The sequence below is a fragment of the Rhinolophus ferrumequinum genome, chromosome 10 (genome assembly GCF_004115265.2).
Source record: "Rhinolophus ferrumequinum isolate MPI-CBG mRhiFer1 chromosome 10, mRhiFer1_v1.p, whole genome shotgun sequence".
Taxonomy (NCBI): Eukaryota; Metazoa; Chordata; class Mammalia; order Chiroptera; family Rhinolophidae; genus Rhinolophus; species Rhinolophus ferrumequinum.
The window spans coordinates 67,958,241-67,981,897 of NC_046293.1; the positions used below are offsets into that span (position 1 = coordinate 67,958,241).

At 32.7% G+C, this 23,657-nt stretch overlaps 1 protein-coding gene across 1 annotated transcript in view; it reads left to right on the forward strand.

Moving 5' to 3' along the window:
• Positions 1–23,657, forward strand: part of TRHDE (thyrotropin releasing hormone degrading enzyme) — a 358,378-nt gene that overhangs the window by 270,706 nt on the left and 64,015 nt on the right. Inside the window, 6 exon segments of the mRNA XM_033118026.1 lie at positions 1,774–1,839; positions 2,558–2,745; positions 8,630–8,659; positions 8,661–8,716; positions 14,468–14,601; positions 14,695–14,750. Of these exon segments, the coding sequence (XP_032973917.1) occupies positions 1,774–1,839; positions 2,558–2,745; positions 8,630–8,659; positions 8,661–8,716; positions 14,468–14,601; positions 14,695–14,750 (530 nt within the window).

Here is a 23,657-nt window from a genome sequence, read left to right on the forward strand (position 1 = left end):
AAAAAGAGTTGACATATGTAGAATTCCATTAACACCCAAAAACTGGGAAAGCTGGGAGTCCAAGAAGATACGCTGTTGCCCTGAATACTAGGAAGGCAAGTTGGAGCTGCCTCCTTAGCCTCAAAATTTGCCATTTTCGCCTGCTTGATGTAAATTTGTATTTCATTCTGAATAGGGACCAAGAATTCGAGTTGATGATCAATATTGGGCCAAAGTCAACTCATATCATGAACAGTTGGATTTTTATGACCTGTCTATGAAGAGAAATATGTAGTTTCATACCGGACCTTTCAAGGTCCATATAGTATTCCCTTGTTCCCTCTTTTGGATTATCCTAAAAGCACTATCCATAAATAGAAATCAGTAATAAATAGTTCTAATTTTAACCCTTTTTTATTATAGCCTCACTAAAATACAATTCAAATTTATGTTTCATAATTCCCAGTGTTCCCAAATTTATTCATGTAAGGGCTAAAAAAGCATAAAAGATTATTCAGACAATTAAATCTGAAATAATTTATGTAAACCCAGGTCCCTGGGTTCTAAATGAAAATGCCTCAGATGGTATTTTCAAAGCCAAAATTGGGATTCAGATTGGTTATTCAGGGTTGTAGTTTTTTCAATAAAGTTATTCATAACACCTGATGATGATGACGAATTTGTGGTTGCTAAGCTACTGTTGGACATTGCATTTCTAGGAGTCCGATAGAGTGGGCGTTGCCATTTGCAGGGCTGTGAGTTGCCAGCAAAGCTGAATCTGTCACAGGTGCTGTAATTTGTATTTCAGAAAATTTGCTTTTCCAACTTTAATTATCCCCGAAGTATTCCACTCTACATAAAGTACTGAAAGGAGTCAGCATTTTTTTTTCAGCTTTAGTTCTGTGATGTAAATTAGGATTTTGTCTACTACCTACATGTTATAGAGATGATGGTATTTCAAATGAAGGAAGGGACTGTCTGTTTTATAATATAAAACACTACTTTCTGTTCATTTTTCTATTTTGAATTCAGAAAAAGATAATGTCAAGTAGCCATAACTAAATAGCACATTTGTAGTGACATAAACCATGCTTCACAGAATGAATCAGATAGAAAGTGTGTAGGTCTAACTACTCATGATTGAAAATGGGAAATGGGAAGTCCTAAGCCCAAACATATTAAATAAACTTAGACTTTTCTTATTACATATTAATATATGTTTCAAATTCTTGGAAATAAGTACATATCATTTTTGTATTAGGCAGACTGTTCTTTGAAGAAAGACTAGGGAACTAGACAGGTTGTGGAGAAAGTCACCGCTCTTTTGGTAAAGTAATCTCTCTTTACATCCACATAATCAGGCAGTATTCTTTTTATTGTTGTTCCATAAAACAAAACAAAACAAAACAAAAAATTTCAACATGAAAGCTTACCGTAAAGTTTTACCTAATGTATTTCACTGCAGAGATAGTTTCTTCAGAGCTGCCTGAGATTGACTTGCTAAATTAGAGGAAGATCTTTGACCCTGGAAATCCATAAGGAGTGATTATGGCTCTGAAATTTTTAAAAGATTAATAATTTCTAAGATTGTTTGATGACTTAATTAAGAAATGTGCTGTAGTTAAATCTTTTTGGAATATTTTAAAATGAGATTCTTCATCTTTCTGCATGTCTTTCTTTTAGTGTTAATGCAATTCCAACAAATGGAAATGGTTAATTGAATTGAGAAATAAATACATTTACTGGAAAGTGCTTAGCCTTTGAATTGTAATTACAATTTTGCACTCTTTGCAGGATTATTTAACCATTCATAAGTATGGCAATGCCGCCAGAAATGATCTCTGGAATACACTATCAGAGGTAAAGTATAGAAAGCTCCAATATCAAAACCTCTTCTTGAATATTTGAATTGAGTTTATAAAACAGTCTTAACTTTCATTGCTACTGACAGCTAGCTTTTGCTTTTCATGCTTTTCTTTTGCTCATATTGCTTTCTTGCTTTATTTTTGATATATTGCATATATATTATAAAGATAATGAGTTTTAAAATTACTTAAACTACAAATGGTAGTAAAATATATCTTGCCTACTTTCAACATGACAGTACTTCTGAAATTAATTTTAATATGTTGTCAGATATTGATGTTTTAAATAAATTGTTTTTCTATATATGAATAACGAATATTTAAATTTGATACTAGACATACTGGGGATAATTAATAATGCTTGCAAGTACTTGCTCTAACAACAACAAAAAAACATGTCTTATCTTCCATTAAGTAAAAATTTAATGTTAATAAAGCTTTCATATATATATATATGTATGTATATATTTGTGTGTGTAGTATATATATGTGTATATATTATATATATGTATATATATGTATTATATATGTGTATATATATATAAAGATTAACTTAAGGCAAGGCGATTAATTTTACTAACATATTAACTTCACTGATTTAAATGTTTTTCATGTTTAGGTAAATCATAAAGGTGAAAGTGAAAATGGTTCAATGTTAATTATGTTTATAATTTAAATTTATAAAACTAATTTATATAATTTTGGTTATAAAGGCATTAAAAAGGAATGGAAAATATGTAAACATACAAGAAGTAATGGATCAATGGACACTCCAGATGGGTTATCCTGTCATCACCATCTTGGGAAATACAACAGCAGAAAATTGGATTATAATTACCCAACAACATTTTATTTATGACATCAGTACTAAAACGAAAGCACTTGCACTGCAAAATAACAGGTACAGCACTTTTTTTTACATGAAAAAATTGCTTTAATTCTTATGTCTTACTTCACATTTTTCATATTTTGGAAAGCATTGGTAACGCAATTCTGAAATTTTGTAAGTGAAATCTTTTGATTTATTTACATATGGTATTTTCATTTTGATTCCTCTTTTACTCCCATTTCAAGATGTTTTCACCACCAAGATGACAGCACACCAAAGTTATTTTGTTTAGGAAAACAGCATTTAAATTATCATGATGATTTAAGAAAATAATATGTAATTATTTACTTTTCTCTGTAAATGTTTGTTGAATTAAATTCAAGAAAGTTAAGATGCAATGAAGTGAATTAAATGTAATTGAGCAAACTGTGATTTATAACATAGATGAAAACGGAAACTAACAATCTAGGAAGATGAATTCAAACAAACAAACAAACAAACAAAATTAGACTGAATAGTATCTGAGCCAAGGAACACGAACTGGATTCATTTCAAAATAGTCTAAGTATCAATGTCATTTAGTATAAAATATGTTCCCTTCCCTCATTTTTAGTGTTTAAAACCACTAAAAAGACAACATACATAGAATTTTGATTTGTTCATACTTTAATTACTTTTGAAATTCTTATTTCATTACTGATAATTCAGCACCGTGTGTTTCTTTTCTAGTTCATGTTTTCTTAGTGTTTTGTGTCTTATTAAAGGCCGAGCAAAGGAAAGATAGTAGACCTTTATCCCTCAATTTCATTTTTATTAGGTGCCCTAATAAGAGGTTGGTGGGATAAGGAGAGTTAAAATTAATAAATAAAATGAGGTGTTTGGATTAGGTTGGTTATGCTACCTCCTATGACCTTGGAATATTAGGAGTCTGACTTTATCACTCACCAGCATCTAGGGCATGCATTAAGTTTTCTGTGTTATCACTAAGAAAAATGGAAATCATTCCCAAGTAGTAGCCTCGCTCCCAGATGGATTACGAGTAGAAGAGAAATTCATTAATGCTTACTAGTGACTAAGTTTGGAATCCCATTTAGGAAAGCGTTGTCTTAAATCTCGTGATATATATATATATATATATATATATATATATATATATATATATATATATATATATATGTTTCTTTTCTACTTTATGTTTTCTTAGTGTTTTGTGTCTTTATATATATATATATGGTCTTCAACAAACTGCCCTTGCAGTCTATCTGCTCCCATGGAATACGTATTAATTACCCTGCCACCCTGCCACACTATCAGGGTCTGAGTCTGTCAGCACTTTATTTTTTTTAAGTTTATTAAATGTATTGGGGTGACATCATCAGTTAATAAAATTATATAGGTTTCAAGGAGGCAATTCTATAATACATCATCTGTGTATTGCATTGTCTATTCACCACCCAAGTCAAGTCTCTTTCCATCACCATATATTTGACCCCCTTTACTCTATTTATCCTCCCCCACATCCCCCTTTCCCTCTTGTAGCCACCATATGTTGTCTGTGTCTATGAGTTTTTGTTTGTGTGTTTCTCTTGTTTGTTCGTTTGTTGCTTTCAGTTTTATATCCAACATATGAGTGAAATCATATGGTTTTTGACTTTTTCTCTTCTGTCTTATTTCGTTTAGCATGATATTCTCAAGGTCCATCCGTGTTGTCCATCTGTCAACACTTCTTCATACAGCCAGCATTCCCCACAGCTACCAAATGCTGCTTCTGCTAAACTGGCTCCAGGCTAAACCACTTAGGCATAAACCCTGGCCTTGCCAGCAAGTACATAAAAACTACTTGACTGTGGCAAAGTTAGAGAGATTCAGTCATGCCTTTGAGAATGATTAGTTTGATACAAGCATCACTGATGCAGAAAAACATAAAGGACATGCAGATGACAGAACAAATTTTGAACAAAAAATACTCTATCAACCTATAACATGCATCAGATGCTATCAGCCACGAGCTGATTCTTTAAAGGAAAAGTTTCTCCTAGGCTGTATATCTATATGTAACATCTATAGAGCTTTGCTTCTGCTGCAGTTATAAAATCATATAGATGATTTGAACCCTGAGAACTTGGTGTATAAAATATTAACACTAAGATAATGCATGTATCACATTAATCTCAAAAATTATTTTCTGTCTATTTTGAAATAATAGAGTTTCCAGTAGAAAATTTAGTATTCCATTTTATATTGTTGATCATTTAATTCACTGTAACATTGTGGTCAGAGCTTTAATACCAATTCTATCTGCCCTATTTATATATAGCCTTCCTAGATCTTTATTATATAATACAAACTCTTGATGTTGTAAAACATAGTGCTCATCTATGCCAAAAATCCTGTGAATTGTGGATATTTTCAGAGCCAGTATAATTAATTCTTTGTCTTGAATTTTGTGAAGGAATATCACTACAACATGCCTAGAACATTTTTAATGTATACAGTGATTATGGTTTATGTGTAGTAGCTACTATATTACAGCACAGAAAGAAAAAATCTTTACATAACTAATAATTGTAAAAAGTTAGTTGATACGTAAAAGTGAGTGCAATATTTGCTGGAATTTGAGAATTTGGGAAGTTGTGAATTTTTATAGCTTTTTTCCTTTATAAAGTTAATACACTGCAATGTTAAGTAGTGTTTCCTCAGACACTTCTCAGAGTCCTGTGCTACAGAGAATTATATTTGTCTCTACAGTCATATTTTCCTTTTGTTATTGACCTGATGAGAGTAATCTCTGAACAATGATTCATGGCATCTACACTAATGCTTTACAAATATTGGTACAATTTTTTTACAAAAAGATTTCTCACTCAAGCTAAATACGTATATATTCTTTTCTACCTTAACATAATGAGACTAAACATTGCTTTATTATAAAAATGTGAATGATGATAAGGGATAGTACCAGGGAGTATTAAGAAAAAAAAATCTTGAGGGTCTCTTGGAATAAAATTTGGTTTTGTTTTTTTCTGCATAAAATGAGATGACTAAAAGTCAAGTTAAACTTATACAGTTGGGCTACAATCTAATTTCACAAGTACTTTTTTCTAGTCTCTTTTTAAATATAACCCGTTACAGTCTTAGATTTCTTTACAGCATACCATGCAGAGTTCTTCGCTCAACAGTGTTCAGTGTCTTCCAGCTTTTTAAGTTGTAATCATAAAACAACATAATTACTATGGTTTCTTTGATTTTCAAATGTAGTTTGTGAAAAGACTAAATACTTATTGGAAAAGTTATGAAAAATAACATAACATATAGCATTGATAGTACAGCAATTCTGAAGTGAATACAAATTTCAGATATGCTTAGTAATTCGTAATTTTTATTTTGTCTTTGTGACAAAGTATAGATTTTGGTTGTGTGCTTGTATATGAATATACATACATATACATACAGACATGTGGAATGGAGAACAAAAACATTCTTAGGAAATATAGAGACATCTCTTTTAAAAGTTTTCAAAATGCCCAGTGTTTTTAACCGAATACCTAATAGGTAGATTTTTTTGCATATGAACAGCCATGCAATGCAATGATTGCCATTTAGGAAGTTTTCTTGTATGTATGTGGAATTTCTGTAAGCAACATAAAGGTATTGATATGAATCCGTTTTTCCTGTACTTTAGAGAATTTTGCTAACATTGAACTATACCAATTTTTATCATAATTTCTAGTTTCATTATTTGGAAGAATATAGTTTAAATGCATGCAAATTATAAGTTTCTTTATATTAGAGGCAAATAATGTTTCACAAATATTTTATGACTATGCTACAAAAAAGAAACATTTATCCTTGAGGATTTTAAAACATCTTCAGTTTTATATATTTTTTGCCGTTTAATTGATATTTGAGTTCATAATTTCGTTGACCCAGCTGAATGTGGGGAATATATACTAAAAAGTCAAGTTCGTAAAGTTAATCTCTGTCTTGTCTAGAGCTGATTTGGTCCCTTAATTTTGCTTCAATCCAATTGAACAGCAATTTATGGAATGCTTTCCATTTCTAGGCTTTTGCAAGATCTCAGGTATGGAAAAATGTGCTCATAGTTTAAATTGAGAATCAAATCCAAAGTCAGACATTGTTGTTTCTTCACTAGTTATTCCAATTAATCAAAAAAGTCACTTTGTCTGTTAAAAAAAAGAGATTGGCCGTTAAAGAAATATATCAGTTCTCTGTGTTTTCCTCACAGTAAATCCATCAGTAAATATTTGTGGCAAATTCTTAACAATGTGTTCCGAGCTTAGAAGTTTTTGTTAAATAGCTTACATGAGTTGAATTCACTAACTTCTACCTAAAAAATCAATACTTGTTTGGCTAGTGTATATTGTTTGTTTCCTCACCAATTGTTTGGAGTCCATTGCAGTATAGCATTGTGTCTCCACATAGCTGGCACTCGAAAATATGTATTTGATTAAGTACAGCATATGATTTTAAAATTTAGAATCTTAAACATATTATTTAGATTTTTCATATTGCAGATAGCAGTTAGTATAAAATCAGGAATTTCTTTCAATCTTCCATTTGGATTTTTTTTACTGTTAGTTCTGTTTATCATGAATGGGAAACATGAAATGATAAAATAATAAATTCCACATAACAGATTTAGAGAAGATGCCATGCCCTCTCACCCTGCAAAAGACATGTTCATTACGTTTTCAGTTAAATAACCCCACACATGTTCCCTGAAAAATCCTCAATTCTCCATTCACTCTCACACTTATGGATCTCACATAGTATCTCTTTTTACATTTTTAAAATAACAAATAGTTTTCCCATACATTGTTAGCTACCCCGTTGATGATGGTGCAATGATAGGTCACGATAATCTGGTTTAAATGTGCTAAAAAAAGTACACGTATTAAGAGATGTTATCTATGTTTTACTTTTTGAAGTGGAATTGAATTACAGTAGCAATGTGTAGTATGACATTCGCTCAAAATATGGCGTTAATCAAATGAATGTTAGCGTCATTCATTGTATTACAATTTTAATACAGTTTCTTTCTTTTTAAAATGTGTATACATTTTTTTTGGCACCCTCTGTGTTTCAGGGAAAGAAACAAAGTGTGATTGAATTCGTTTTAATGAATAAATTAAAACCACATAGCATATCTCAGGCTACTCATCTGAAATTAAATTGGTATTATTCCATGTATAAGTATAGGGCTCAATTTTTGTCCTATGAAAAGTCAAATTCTAGAACATGTTTTTCTCTTTAATAGCTGAGACTCTTGAATGATCCCTGCTTGGTGGTGGATGATTTTACACATCAATTTGGAAATTCCATTCCAGAAAACAGAGCATAAAGTGTGTCCCACAGTGTTCTTTGTGTTGATCTGAATTTTAGGGGGAGCTGATTAGTTTTGCTTTTCAGTTACTCTACTTTGTTGAGTAACTTTAGGTATGCTATGTTAAACTTTCTGTAAAAATATGATAATAGTATTTTTTAGAATATTTAGACAAATAAATAAGGAGAGTGCTGATATATACATGCACGAAAGCACTGCAATGTCTATAAATCTAATATAGAAACAGTAGAAAGCTCTTATTTTTAGACTTTAATCAATATATGGTGTGGCTCAGATTTACAGATTTTTTTAGCTACTTTTTATTCCTAATACAAAGTGCAAATCTGTTTTTTTTTTTCCTCCAAGGTAAATTGTTTTGCTGGCAGTCCCTCTTTTGAACTGAAATTAAAACTCTTAGAGTCCAAGTCTGCTTAGTGGCATTGAAAAAGTGGATTCATCTTCTTGACTTCCTCACTTTTATGACTAGGGATATTTCCTTAGGTTCCCTAAAGAGAATAATAAAAAAAAATCACAAAGAAGGTACATAGTATATGTTGTTTGTTTATTTGTTATAACCATTTTTATTCTTAAAGCTTCTTTTTTATTTTGCAGTTACCTGTGGCAGATTCCATTAACTATTGTGTAGGAAAAGAAGCCATGTGTCTTCAGAAGCAATTATTTGGGTGTCTAACAAATCAGGTAAAATATATGTTCTACCCCAAGGAACTCTTTGGTTTCACATAATTGTTTAACAACTTAACCTTCGGTTTCAGCTGCTGTACAAATGGGAATAAATACAAATTAGAAGAGAATATACAGAAATGATAATCACCTCTACAAAATTAAGTATAATATAGTGTAATTTCGACATAGTCTGATTTCAGTCAGCCTATACAATTATTAAATGTATTTGTCTTTGATTGTAAAAAGAAAATATAAAACTAAATATTTGTAGTACGGATTTTAGCTGTTTTAAATTGTATCATTTTAAGAATCCCAAATGTGATTAAATTATAGTTATAACTCCCAATAGGACAGCATACTATGTACTAAAACACAGGCTACATTTTGTTTCCATTTTTTTACTATCTTCTCTTTACCAGACTGGCTCTTTAAAGAATGGGTGAAGCAATAGTTTTCATAAAATTAGATAATTATAGGACCAGAAGGGAGAGGTCTTGATAGGTTATCAAACCTTCCTCTAGGTAGTGTCAACTCTCAAAGCAGAGAAAGAGGGGATTCTATTCTGTTTCTAAATAGCTTCAAATAAGATAGTGACCTATTTCAGTTCACTGTCGGAAAGCTATTTCTTGAATCTAATCTCAATCCTTTATGCCAGGGTATGAAACAGGTCTCTTTTATTTCTGTTTTACATTAATTGAAGAAAAAGCCAATTACCATCTTTTATGTAACATTTAATTCAGATGGTTAAGTATGTCCACATCTTTCTTTTCTTACTCCTTTCTCATGTTCTGCTAATTGATGTTATCTTACTATTTCATAGGCATCATTTTGAACAGCCACATGTCATTTTTTGAAATAATGTGAGGTATAAATAAATAAATACTGACATCAATATTGTTTATTTCCTTCAGTCTTGCTGTTATAAGGGAGATGTAGGTGCTCAAAATATATGCACACAATAAAATGTTCTTACAACAGAATCTAATCTGTTTACCCAACATATAAACAGTTATATTTCCAGCTGAATTTCTATTCAAATATTCATTTTATTGTATTTTAACACATAATCACATAGTATGGAAATAAAAAAAAAAAAAAAAAAAAAAAAAAAAAAAAAAAAAAAGTGCTTTTCATTCATTGATATATTGTGTATAAAACATTCATATGTAATAGGGTGACGCATTGAAATGCTTACTTGAAAACATTGTTGTTTCTTCTTTAAATAGCTTGTTATAATCTATCCTTTCACCTTCTTGGAGTTAGTATTTGTACCTTGATTCTGAATTCACGCTTACTGTATTGTCTTTATACTTCTCCTTTACCTCCATTTAGTTTTATTTATCTATGTAATTAATTATGAAACGATGAGTGAAACAGTGAGTTGTTATAGTAATGATCCAACCATTAGAATGAAGTCTTCCATGGATTGCTAGGAACATGGAATAGAGCAGTATTTGGAAATAAAATAAAGCATTTCTCATTGGAAGGTGGAATAGAAATGGGAAAATGAGAAGAGCACAAAGATACTGATCAAACATCAGAATCAGCCCCAAACTTTACTTTTAGACAGAGCAGGGATTCAGAGAAAGTCAGATTCCTCTTGGATAGCTTTCCCAGGCCTATTTCCTTTAACTCCCTACTTACTTCCATGCTGTTATTCATGGTATCCTTTTATTCCACACAAAATATCCAGAAGAGTGTCACAACATTTCTTGACCAGTAGCCATGGGTTGTTGTATTAAAGAGGTGGTTTTCATTTATAGTTTTTCAGTATTAATCAGGAAGAATAACAACATATACTTCAAAGCATATGTTTGCCTAAAATATCCCTATCTCAATACACATGCTTGTTATACATTGCTACACCATTTGAGCAGTACATAACTCTGGGAGATGATATTTACATAGACTATAATATGAATGGCATACTCCCTCATCCCAAAGCTGTGCAGTATTCAACCTACAAATATAATGTGTGATTTTCCATTAAATTATAGCAGAGGCTTCTGGTGGGTAAAACATTGTCTTGGTTAAAATGCTGAGGATTTTTTGTGAAGGAATACATATACCAAGTAAGTGTTTCTTGGAAACTTAATAAATACATGAATCTTGAAGAAGTTTCTAAGAAGGACCTAAAAGGAAGGCAGCCTTTCTATTTTCCCTGTTTAGTCTCATTCTAATTATATTTAGTTTTGTCTTGAAGTTTTTCATTCCGATGATGAAAAAAACTGACGTCAGGCAGAGATTAGGGGAAAAAAAAGGTTGTTAACTTTTGTCTCCTTTTATATGTTGCTTCCTGTTTTCAAAATATGGTCAACTAATGTCAATGAAATATGTTCATCCATAAAAATATCAAGAATATATTCTGGTCAGTTTTTATCGACATGTAAAAAAGTGTACCTTTTAATTATAACAATCAAATCAATGTTTTTATAATTTCTCATTATCAGTAATACAGATTTTATCTCACAAGACATTAAGGCAAAGTCATTGGTGAATAGTATAGAATATAAATTTGATTTGAATCATCATATACCCATGACATTTAAATTTTTAAACCCTTTAGATGAAAATTTAATTAATTCCAAGATCAGGCATAGATCGCTTTACCCTGATAATAGTTTTAAAACCAATTTGTAAGTTATTGAAAGCAGGTAAAAGAATTCATCTCTTTTGCTTTTACTGTGAAAATACTGAGAATACAGGCATTTACAAATGTTGTAGCTTGTACATTGACTGGCTATAGGTTAATGTTCAATGGAAGGGAATAAATATTGGAAAATACTCAAAATAAAGGAAAAATTGATGAAAATTAGAAGTAAACATTAAAAATAGTATAATGTTTTATTGCTTTCCATAGGCATCGGTTTAGATGAGACTCACATGCCTTTAAAGTGCATATTATTTTTATCCCCATTTTACCAATGAGGAAATTGAGGCTTGAGAAATAGCTTGCCCAAAGTGTCTTAGGAGCTTGGTTTTATTTTCTAAATTTATTATCTTTACCCCGCACATAGAGAGAAAGACAGAGAGACAGAGAGAAAGACACAGAGAGACAGAGAGAGAGAAAGATTTTAATACTTGAGGAGCTTGCTTTGCAGATGCATCAGTTCCTCAACATGTTGCTATTGGATACACAGGTACATGGTTCCTTATAGGTTCTACAGAGCACTATCTAATTTGGTTCCAACAAGAGTCCAGTGAGAAAACCTATATGTGTTATTATAACTGAGTTTTTTTCACACTGTTACCTTGTTACCTTGATTGACTTCTTGTTTGTTTTAAATTCTGATTTTTCTGCAACCAGCCAATGTTAAGTAAAATGGCCTAGTCTCCTTTCTCTTTATTCTAAAAGAAAGTATAGAATATAAAAACAAAATATTATAAAAAGTACCAACTACTCTGTGCTTTGATATAGTCTAGTTGTGCCGTTTTGTATACATTCTAAATCTCATTTTTAGTTGTTAGTACTAACATTCGAAATATAACTTCCATACTTTTTATTATGGTACTCATTACATTTTCATTAGGTCACTGGAAAAGATACCTTTGAAATTCATTGCTTGCCATTAGGTAATTTGAAGAACATTTTAGAGCTATGATTAATTAGAATGAAAATGATATTTAAAAATCTATTACAAAATCTTTCTGGGAATCATTTCTCCAAAGATTTGATTAATAACAAATGTATAAAAATATTCACAAACAGTAATAACCTGAAAGTTTTAGTTATCAATTTAGCATACTCAGTATTTCAATCTTAATTTTTCTTCATCCAATTCAGACATGATAATTAAAATCTCTCTTTATGAGGTTATTTTAGATTTTTTAAATGCCATATTTCATTATTTATTTTTATTTTTACATCTGTAAAATGGGTGACATTCTAAAGCTTCACATAAACTGTGTGCATAAATACACTTTACTTTTGAAAAATATGCATATACAAAGTATCACAAAAAAAGTATCAGAAGCTGTTAATATTTTAGAGCAATATCTAATGGATTAATTTTCCTAAGAACCATGAATTCAGCTGGGTAAAAATCTCAAACTAAGAGAAATAGCCCCTTCTTCAAATCATAGAATTTGAGGGGACCTTAAATGCCATTACTTGGCCCTTGGGCTATAGGTAAGGAAATTGTGAACTAAAGAGAGTCAGTGGCTGAAGTTCAAACACTTATGTATAGGAAAACTGGAACGAGAATTCAACTTTCCTATTTCTGTTCTAATTCTTGTTTTAAATGCTTTCCTCCCTTTTTGAATCAATATAAGAATGTGGAAAATTTATATCATTTTACAATAAAAGTATTATACCATCTTGTATCAATAGAATACAACGTAGTGAAATGGACACCAAAATCAGAAGACCTGAATGGACCATTTCCATCTTTCTTGGACAATTCAATTAAATTGTCTGAGCCTCATTTCTTTATCTGTTCCAGCAGATACTGTTTACAAAGGTGGCAAGAAGTTGAAGTGCTATTTGAAACGTTAAAGACTAGATTTTTATGTTCAGTATATGTTTATGTTTAATTTTTGTTTTGTTTTACTATACATTTTTGAAAACTGGCAATATGAATTACACCAATTAGCCCACCCCATTCCTGTCCTGAGCAATTAATGGTCATTAATGTTTAGTCAATAATTTTGGTGGTATGTATAACCTCTTCTTTTGTGGGGTTCTTTTGAGAGAGGGTACTATGTAAATTCACTGTTAAAAAAAAAAACCTGTTCTGTATTCAGCTGTATAAAAACCTTGATAATAGAGTGAAAATTGGAGGTTGTGCCTCTTACTAAGAATTGAAGCAAATGGTTGCTGGGATGCATTTTTTTGTCTTTGAGTCATTGTGGAAATTAGATAGACCATGGTATGTGTTTGTGTGTGTGTGTGTGTGTGTGTGTGTGTGTGTGTGTGTGAAATATAAATTTTAAGTAAACTTCATACTTTATGTAACTTCAATGAAGCATGAGTCTGGAGGACATCAACAACAAAATGATCAGAAGTGTGAACTATGGTTCTGTGAAGTCAGTAAAGGCTAACATTAAAAGTGAATGAAGTTTTCTCTCTGTACTATATTTTATGGAGTTAAATATGTAAGTTGTGTGATTACTTTTACTAGTTTGCTTTAATTGAATTAGCTGGTGAACAAAAGTTACCATTTTCTGAAGTCATTTCAATAAGCAAAATGTATTCTCCTGTTGTAATTACATGTAGAAATATTAATGAGGTTCCTTTTTTCAACATTATTGATGATTCTGGAAAGTCTGTTAGTTATTAGTACTTCCAAGAAAGAACAAGAAAAAAGGCAAGACACAACAATGACTTTCAAACAAATGAGCCCTATTGGTAATCCATTTTTCACTGCATAAAATACGTAGAAAATTCACCTAAAACTTTTCTTTTATTCTAGCCACATATCGTATACAAACTAACTAGAAGCCACATGAATACAGTAGTAGATTTCTTGGTTACATTTATCTTCAGGGAAAAAAATTATGTATAGGAATATGGGTTTTTTTAATCAAGAACAAAAATGTTAATTATAAGAAAAAATTAATTGAGGTAATGAGTAACCAACTAGAAGTTTTCTAGCAAATTATAGATATAGTGATTAATTGATTAAACAATAGATTTCAGTTTGGCATTTAAGATGGTGCTCTCTTTTAACTATTTGTATTATGGTATCTGGTATTAAGAAAACATGCTTCACACCATTTTGACCCTTAAAATTTAAAATCTATTCTACCCCTGAAAATGCTTTTCAGAGAACCACAGAATAACTTCTTTGGACAAAGGAAGCTGGTTGCTTGGGAACATCAATCAAACTGGCTATTTTAGAGTCAACTATGATTTAAGAAATTGGAGATTATTAATTGATCAGTTAATCAGGAACCACGAGGTAAACTGGATTTATCATCAAAGATCTGTTTTGATATTGAACTTACCATTTTAATCCTAAGTGATTCCATTGTTTTTCTGGTTGATCTCATAGGTTCTCTCTGTCAGTAATCGAGCAGGTTTGATTGACGATGCCTTCAGCCTAGCCAGGTATGTTTTCCTGTGGATCTCCACAATAAAACTCATGCCATAAGATTTCCTCTAGTAAGCTAACTAGTGCATATGTTTGAATAATAATTTTTTTAAAAACAATTTTTCTCACATTCTTTGTGTTTGGAGATGAATTACAATGGTGTCCCAAACGCTTGGTCAACATGAACCATAAGGTATTTCTGAGTCAGGAGAAGCTTGATCGATTTTCACTAAGTTCAATTTAACCGGAGATTTGATCTCTTCACCAATTTCATTAATGAACTCTACAAAATGACCATTATGTCATATTTGATGTTTGATGGAAAATGCCTTAAAACCTCAGCAATTTTTTTTCCTGACATATTCTAGTATATCTTTTTTATTTGTATTTTTTTAGATTTTTAAAAATCTGATGCATTATGAGAAGCTTGTGCTACAAGACAGAAATAAATATTCCACAGCCTAAAACTGTTCTGGGAAAAAACATATATCAGTTTTGTAGCAGAAACCTTAATTGTACTAGTTATAGTAATATTTCTGTTATTTTCATAATTAGATTTATGTCAAAATCATTTATTCCTTTGAATAATCATTAGTTATTCTTTTGAAATAATGTTGATTGTAAATCCAAGCTATTTACTCAATTTTGACACTAAATATTTTTTAATGTTTTGTATGCCTCATCACAGTACAGTTTCAATTTCTTTTATTTATTTATTTATTTTAAGATTTTTATTAAAAAATATAGCTAACATACAACATTATATCAATTTCAGGAATACACCATAGTTATTCAACATTTATATACCTAAAGAAGTGATCACCATGATAAGTCCAGCAACCATCTGACACTGTACCAAACTATCACAATATTATTGACTATATCCCCTATACGGTAATTTATATTCCCATGATTTATTTGTTTTCTACCTGGAAATTTGAACCTCTTATTCCCCTTCACCCTTTTCCCCCCTTTTAAAAATGTTTAATTACAATTGACATTCAATATTCTTCATTTCACTTATTGTATTCTTTATTTCTGACTTGTTCTTTTTTATGCTTTCTATCTCAATTTTTGTGTTTCCTAGCTCTTTGTTGAAGTTCTCACTGAAATCATTGAGAATTCTTATAACCAGTGTTTTGAACTCTGCATCTGGTAGATTGCTTGTCTCCATTTTCTTTAGTTCTTTTTCTGGAGCTTTGTTCGGTTCTTTATTTGGGACATGTTTCTTTCTCTCCCCCTATTTTGGCTGCCTCTCTGTGTTTGTTTCTGTGTATTAGGTAGGAATGCTATGTCTCTGTATCTTAATAGAGTGGCCTTAAGTAGTAGGTGTCCTATGGGTCCCAAGGGCTTAGTCTCCCTGGTAACCTGAGCTGGGTGCTCTAGGTGTCCCTTGTGTGGGTTGTGTGTGCCCTCCTCTTGTAGTTGAGCCTTGGTTGCTGTTTCTATGTCAATGAGAGGAATTGATGCTCAGGCTGATTGGTTGTAAAGACTGGCTGTGAAGACAGGAGGAGCTGTGTGCAGAAGTTGACCATAGAGCAGGATTCACTATAGCAGGGCTCTGATGTCTGTCCAGTATATCCTGTGGGTGTGTCATTCTTGGAGGTGGCTAGGTGATGCTCTGGCTCGGTCCCAAGCTGGCCACTGGGAATGCCAGCTCTGGGACTTTTGGGAAGGGCCATGCCACAGGCCAAGTTCAGTCACAGCCTGTGCCCTGCTCACAGCCACCTGGCATGAGACACAAAACAATCCACAGATGGCTGCCACCCACACTGGGCTTGGAGATGTCTCGAGAGGCCAAGCATCAAACTAAGGCCAGTGGGCAATAGTGCCAGGCCTAGGGCTACTCAACAAAAGGTACAGACATGCCGAAGCCAGATGCTGCTTGTTTGGGTTTTGTGAACCGTTGGGATATTTTATGAAAGTCTGCAGCATGAGCCAAGATGGACTGTTTGTACAGAAAAGCCACTGGAAGCGTGGGTGTGCCTGAAAGTTGGGTGGGTCGGGGTCTCAGGAATCACCAGGGTGGGGCTGGTGATGGGTTGATGGAGACTCACATATGGCATCTGCCTGCATCTGCATATTGGAAAGCAGGAGGGCTCAATAAAGAAATAATGGCTTCCATCAGCTTCTCCATCAGCTTCTCCATCCAGGAGAAAGCTGCTCCTCAGCTCGTCTGAAGCCAAACAACCAGTTCCCTCTCTATGTCCCTGTCACCTCTCCAGCTGCTGCCCCAGTGCTGGAGCCCAGAGCTAGTGATTCCTTCATTAGTCTGTGCACTGTCCCTTTAAAAGGAGTGCTTGGAACCCCCAGCTGCCCTCCATCCCACTTAGCCACAATCTCTACTGGTTTTGAGAACCAGAAATTATGGGGATTCTCTCCCAGGCACTGGAACCCTGGGATGGTGAGCTTGGAGTTGGGCTGGGACCCATCAATCCTCAGGGCCCTCTACAGAGGAGATATCCCTCCTGATTTTTAATGGTCACATGCACAGATGTGGGACCTGCCCATTCTGCATCTCTGCCACTCCTACAAGTCTGGAGTGGCTTCTTCTATATGTCTTTAGTGGTAAGACTTTGGTTCAGCTAGAATTCAGGTGATTCTCAAAGATGGTTTTTCTGCATTTTTTTTGTAATTTTGATATAGTCACGAGTGGAGGCAAGCACAGAGTTTACCTATTCCGCCATCCTTACTGGAAAAATTAGGTATTCTTTTAATTATTGTTTAAATATAAACACCGCATGAATGCATTCTAGTTGTCCAAGGTTAAAACAAAAGAGAACTACCATGTGAAAATTTTCTTTCACTCCCTCCCATGCCATGCCAACACTTCACCCTCCTCACAGGTAAAATTATTATTTGGTCTGTATCAATCCAGCAGTTTTTCTTTACATTTACACAGGTTCCTTTTGTTTCATTTTTTCATGAATAGAAATGCATTCTGTTCTCTGACTCATTTAGGAAAATAAGTCTGGGGAGTTTTATCCCATTGTTTCTAGTTTTTCACTATAATAATCAAGACTGCAGTGAGTATCGTTGAACAGTTTTTTGTTGTGCAATATTTCTTTTTATGGGATTGATTCCTGCTAGTGGAATGTTTGGTTCAAAGAACATAAAATTTTTAATAAATGTTACAAACTTATTTCTTTCTTTATTTTTAATTAAAGTTATTGGGGTGACAATTGTTAGTAAAGTTACATAGTTTCAGGTGTACAATTCTGTAATACATCATCTATAGCTCACATTGTGTGTTCACCACCCAGAGTCAGTTCTCCTTCCATCACCATATATTTGACCCTGTTTACCCTCTCTACAACCCTCTCCCCCTTTACCCTCTGGTAACCATTAAACTATTGTCTATGTCTATGAGTTTTTGTTTCTTCATTTGTTTGTCTTGTTCTTTTGTTGTTTTCAGTTTTATGTACCACATGTTAGTGAAATCAAATGATTCTCTACTTTTCTGTCTGACTTATTTTGCTTAGCATTTATAATCTTAAGATCTATCCATATTGTCGCTAATGGTACTATTTCATCTTTTCTTATAGCTGAATAGTATTTCATTGTGTATATATGCCACAACTTCTTTATCTATTCATCTATCGAGGGGCACTTAGGTTGTTTCCATGCCTTGGCCACCATAAATAAAGCTGCAATGAACATTGGTGCACATATGTCTTTATGGATAAGTGTTTTCAGATATTTTTGGTAGATACCCAGGAGAGGAATTGCTGGGTCATATGGTAATTCTATTCTTAATTTTTTGAGGAATTTCCACATTGCCTTCCACAGCAACAGCTCCAATCTGCATTCCCACCAGCAATGTATGACGGTTCCTTTTTCTCCACAGCCTCTCCAAGACTTGTTACTATTTGTCTTGTTGATGATATCCTTTCTATCTGGTGTGAGGTGATATCTCATTGTGGTTTTTATTTGCATTTCTCTGATGATTAGTGATTGTTGAGCATTTTTTCGTATGTCTGTTTTCCATTTGTATGTCTTCTTTGGCGAAATGTCTCTTCAAGTCCTCTGCCCATTTTTTAATTGGACTTTTGGTCTTTTTTGATATTGAGTTGTACTAGTTCCTTATATATTCTGGATATTAGCCCCTTATCAGAGGCATTGTTTGCAAAGCTATTCTCCCATTTGGTTGGTTGCCTCTTTATTTTGTTGATGGTTTATTTTGCTGTGCAGAAGCTTTTTAGTTTGATATAGTCCCATTCATTTATTTTAGCTTTTACTTCCCTTGCCTTTGGAGTCAAATTCATAAAATGCTCTATTGAACCCAAGATCCATAAGTTTAGTACCTATGTTTTCTCCTATGCAGTTTATTGTTTCAGATCTTATGCTTAAGTCTTTGATCCATTTTGAATTAATTTTGGTACATGGTGACAGATAGCAGTCCAGTTTCATTCTTTTGCATGTGGCTTTCCAATTCTCCCAGCACCATTTATTGAAGAGGCTGTCTTTTCTCCATTGTATGTTTTTTGCTTCTTTGTCAAAAATTATCTGTCCATATTTATGTGTGTTTATTTTGGGGTTCTCAATTCCATTCCATTGGTCTGTGTGTCTGTTTTTCTGCCAATAACATGCTGTTTTGATTATCATTGCCCTGTAGTACAAGCTGAAATCAGGGAGTGTGAAACCTCCAGCATTGTTCTTTTTTCTCCTAGGGGCACAAGGATGGTTCAACATATGCAAATCAATCAATGTGACACATCACATAAACAAAATAAAGGACAAAAATCATATGATTATATCAATAGATGCAGAAAGGATTTTGACAAGATACAACATCCATTATGATTAAAACACTTAATAAAATAAATATAGAAGGAAAATACCTTGACATAGTAACGGCCATATATGACAAACCCTCAGCTACTATCATAATTAATGGTGAAAAACTGAAGCCCTTTGCTCTATGTCAGAAACATGATAGGATTGTCCCCTATCACCTCTGCTTTTCAATGTAGTATTGGAAGTACTAGCCAGAGCAATAAGGCAAGAGAAAGAAATAAAAGGCATCTAAATTGGAAATGAAGAAGTTAAATTGTCACTTTCTGAAGATGACATGATGCTATATATAGAAAACCCTAAAGACTCCAGCAAAAAAAGCTATTAGAAACAAATGAATACAGTAAAGTTGTGGGCTATAAAATCAATGTACAAAAGTCCATTGCATTCCTATATATGAACAGTGAAATTTCAGAAAAAGAAATTAGAAAAAAAATTCCTTTTGCAATTGCAACAAAAAGAATAAAATACCTAGGAATAAACTTAACCAAGGATGTGAAATACCTATATACTGAAAACTATAAGACATTTTTTTAAAAAAAAATTGAAGAAGACACAAAGAAATGGAAAGACATTCCATGTTCATGGGTTGGAAGAATCAACATAGTTAAAATGGTCATGTTACCCAAGCAATATACAGATTTAATGCAATCCCCATCAAAATCCCAATGACATTTTTTTTTAAAGCAATAGAACAAAAAATCATCAGATTTGTATGGAACCACAAAAGAGCCCAAATATCCAAAGCAGTCTTAACAAACTGTATTTCAAAGGCTTTTCCAGTTTTTTTTATCAACCATGTATGAGAGGGTTGAATTCCCTCAAACTTTTTATGATAAAAAAGAGTACACATCTTTTGCATTTTTGACAGTGTGGCAGCACAGATAATTTTTTTTGAAGTTGTTACAGTACTAAATTATCTTGTGCATCTTTTCTGTATATACATTGCTTATGTATACATTTGTTATTTGTATTTTTTTTATTTGTGAATTATTGCTTGCTTAAGAAATGAAAGATAAAAAAGCTAATAGAAAATGGGTGAGGTATTTTTCCTACTCAATTTTCCTGTGTATTTTGGAAGGTTTTGGATATTAATCCTTTTTGTAGCATCTTCACAGTATTTTGTCTCAATGGTATGTCAGATTGTTTTTTTTTTTTTACTTTGTGGTGTCTTTCATCACCAAAAGGATTTCAATTTATATGTCAAGTCATTTCTTTCATAGCTTTCTGTTTCTCTGGTTCTGTCTCACATGGAAGACTTTCTCTATCTGAAGATTTTGAAAATATTCCGTTTTTTTCTTTAAAAGCTATTTTGTTTTGAAATTTATCTCCTCAAACTTTCGCTCTCTAATTCATTTTTTTTTTTTTTTTGGTATAGAATGGAATTGGTGTCTAATTTTCTTTAACATTAATACATTTATAACCAATTATTTCAATCTTACTTATTTAAAAATCCTTCCTTATTCACAGGTTTGAAAAGTTATTGTTATCTTCATGCAAATTCTCAAATTTTAGGAAATTGATTTGATTCTGTTTCATTGACCTCTTTGTCTTTTCACACTAGTACCATAGTGTTCCGATCAGTTTAGCTTTATAGTATGTTGTAGTTGACAAAATTTTCTCTCATTCTTGTTCAAAATCTTACATACTTTCTCTTAAATATAAATTTTAGGATCAGTTTGGCAAAGTCCATTAAAAAAATCCTGCTGGAGTCATAGAGGAAAAACTGAGGGTTGCTAGATGAGGGAGGTTGGGGATAAGGGGGAAAGTGAGGGGATTAGAAAGCACGGTCAGTAACCTCAAGATGGCCATAGGGTTACGAAAGGTAATTTGGGGAATGTAATCAATGATGGTGTAAAGATTTTGTAGGGTATCCGATGGACACTTATCTCGTTAGGGAGACCACCTCAGGGATGATGTAGATGCCTGATCACTGCACTGTACACCTGAAGCTGAAGCTGAACAATAGTGAATGTGAACTACAAGTTTATATATATGTATATATATATGTGTATGTATATATGTACATATATATACATATATGTATATAGTTACAAGAAGTAGAGTACAGCATTAGGAGTAGAGACAGTGGAAATATAATGGCTGTGTGCAATGTCAGAGGGATAGTAAATGGGGAGATGAGGGTGACACAGTGTGAGGGATATAATGATAAATGTCTAACTATTACCTTGTTTTGTGTGCCTGAAACTAAAAAAAAAAAAAAAAAAAAAAGGGAAAAAAATCCTGCTGTAGTTATGACTGGATATGCACTGAATTTATAAATTAATTTTTAAAGAATTAACATCTTTTTAAATGTTAGCTTTCCAATACCAAAACATCTTATTTCTCCCTATTTATCCAGGTCCCTAAGTGAAGCTCTTTGATTTTGTGTACATGGGTTGTGGTAATGTCATATTATTCCATTTAAAAAAAAAATGATATATGGTTCTCTAGCAAGTGGCACTGCTTCTGCACTTACATATTCTAATTTTCATTGCTTGTACAAGGTATGACCAAACAATATGGTGAATTTTTAAATAAAAAAAAAAATTATTACAATAAAAGACACATTGCCATTAATCCCCTTCAAAATACTCCCCCTTGCTTTGAACACACCCTATCATTCTTGTCACATTGTGAAGCAGTTCTGGAAGTCCTCTTTCGTGAGTGTCTTTGGTTGCACTGTCATCCCTTCCTTGGTGTCCTAAATCATTTTGATTTTGAGGAAGAACCAAAAGTCGCATACTGCCAGATCTAGTGAATAAGGTGGATGAGGACACACCGTCATGTTTATTTGACAGAAATCGCTGTATACCAGAAATGATGTGTGACACAGAGCGTTGTCATGATGGAGGATGATTTATGGCACACTTTAAAACACACCTTCTCTCAAACGTAGCTCACACCCGACTGACTGCATCGAACAAGTTGAAACTGTCACATACTGTTACTAAAATTCAACGTGCTGCTTCCCATATTGAAGATCCTTGGCTTTCTGTTGGATGGCACTTGGCACTATTCACCATATTTTGTGATCACAACTGGAAAGGCTCCGTGTCACACATCACTTCTGGTACAGCAATTTCTGTCAAATAAAAACACTATGAAGTGTCTTCTTTACCTTATTCAACCGATTTGTCACCGTGCGACCTCCAGCTCTTCACCAAAGTCAAAATGACCATGAAATGTATGCGTTCTGAATTGATTCAGGACATTGAGGCAGCCATAACAGCACGGCTAAAGACTCATGAAAGAGGACTTCCAGAACAGCTTTAGAAAGTGGCAAGAACGATCAGATAGGTGTGTTCAAAGCAAGGGGGCTATTTTGAGGGGATTTAATGGCAATGTGCCTTTTACTATAATACATTTTTTCTGAATTTAAACATTCACCATATTTTTTCATCATTCCTTTATATACAAAATCAATTAATTGATTGCCTTGCAAATGTCATTATGTTTTGACTAGAACTCTGAAATTAGTGACTAAAATGCCTAGATTGTGTTGTTGTTGTTTTTGTTGTTGTTTGGTGTGTTTGTTTTTGGTTTTTGTTTTAATAAAGCATTGTTAGATTTGGAGATTTGAAAATGAACAAGAGGCATTCTTTGTTTTCAAAGAATTCACAGCCTAAAAGGGAAAATACACTGTAAACAATTAACTATATTCACTATACAAGTGCTATGAATAAAATATTTTGGAAACATTGGAAAATAAAGAATTTCCTTGGCCTAGGAAGACTATGGAGAATATCATATAGGAAACAACATTAGAAGAATGTTATTTTACTATGAAAATCCACTGACAGTTTAAAAGTAGGAAAATAAGAGTAGGGCAAAGTATAAACTAGAGGATGAACTTACATCAGGAGACCTGTTACAATACTAATACTCATTCTAGAACTTGGGTAAAGCAGTGATTTGAAAAAGAGTGGAATTGGCAGCTAGGTAAAGTAAGAACTCTTATTGAAGTTATTAGCTTAATACGAGAAAGAAACTAGAAATTTGGAAGACATGCAACAGGAAGTATAATAGCCACTGGATTCGGATATTTAAAGCTATTAACATGCTCTGAGTACCATTTTATAAAGCTGTAGAAGTGTGTATCACTGGCTTGTGGATCTATGTTTTATTTT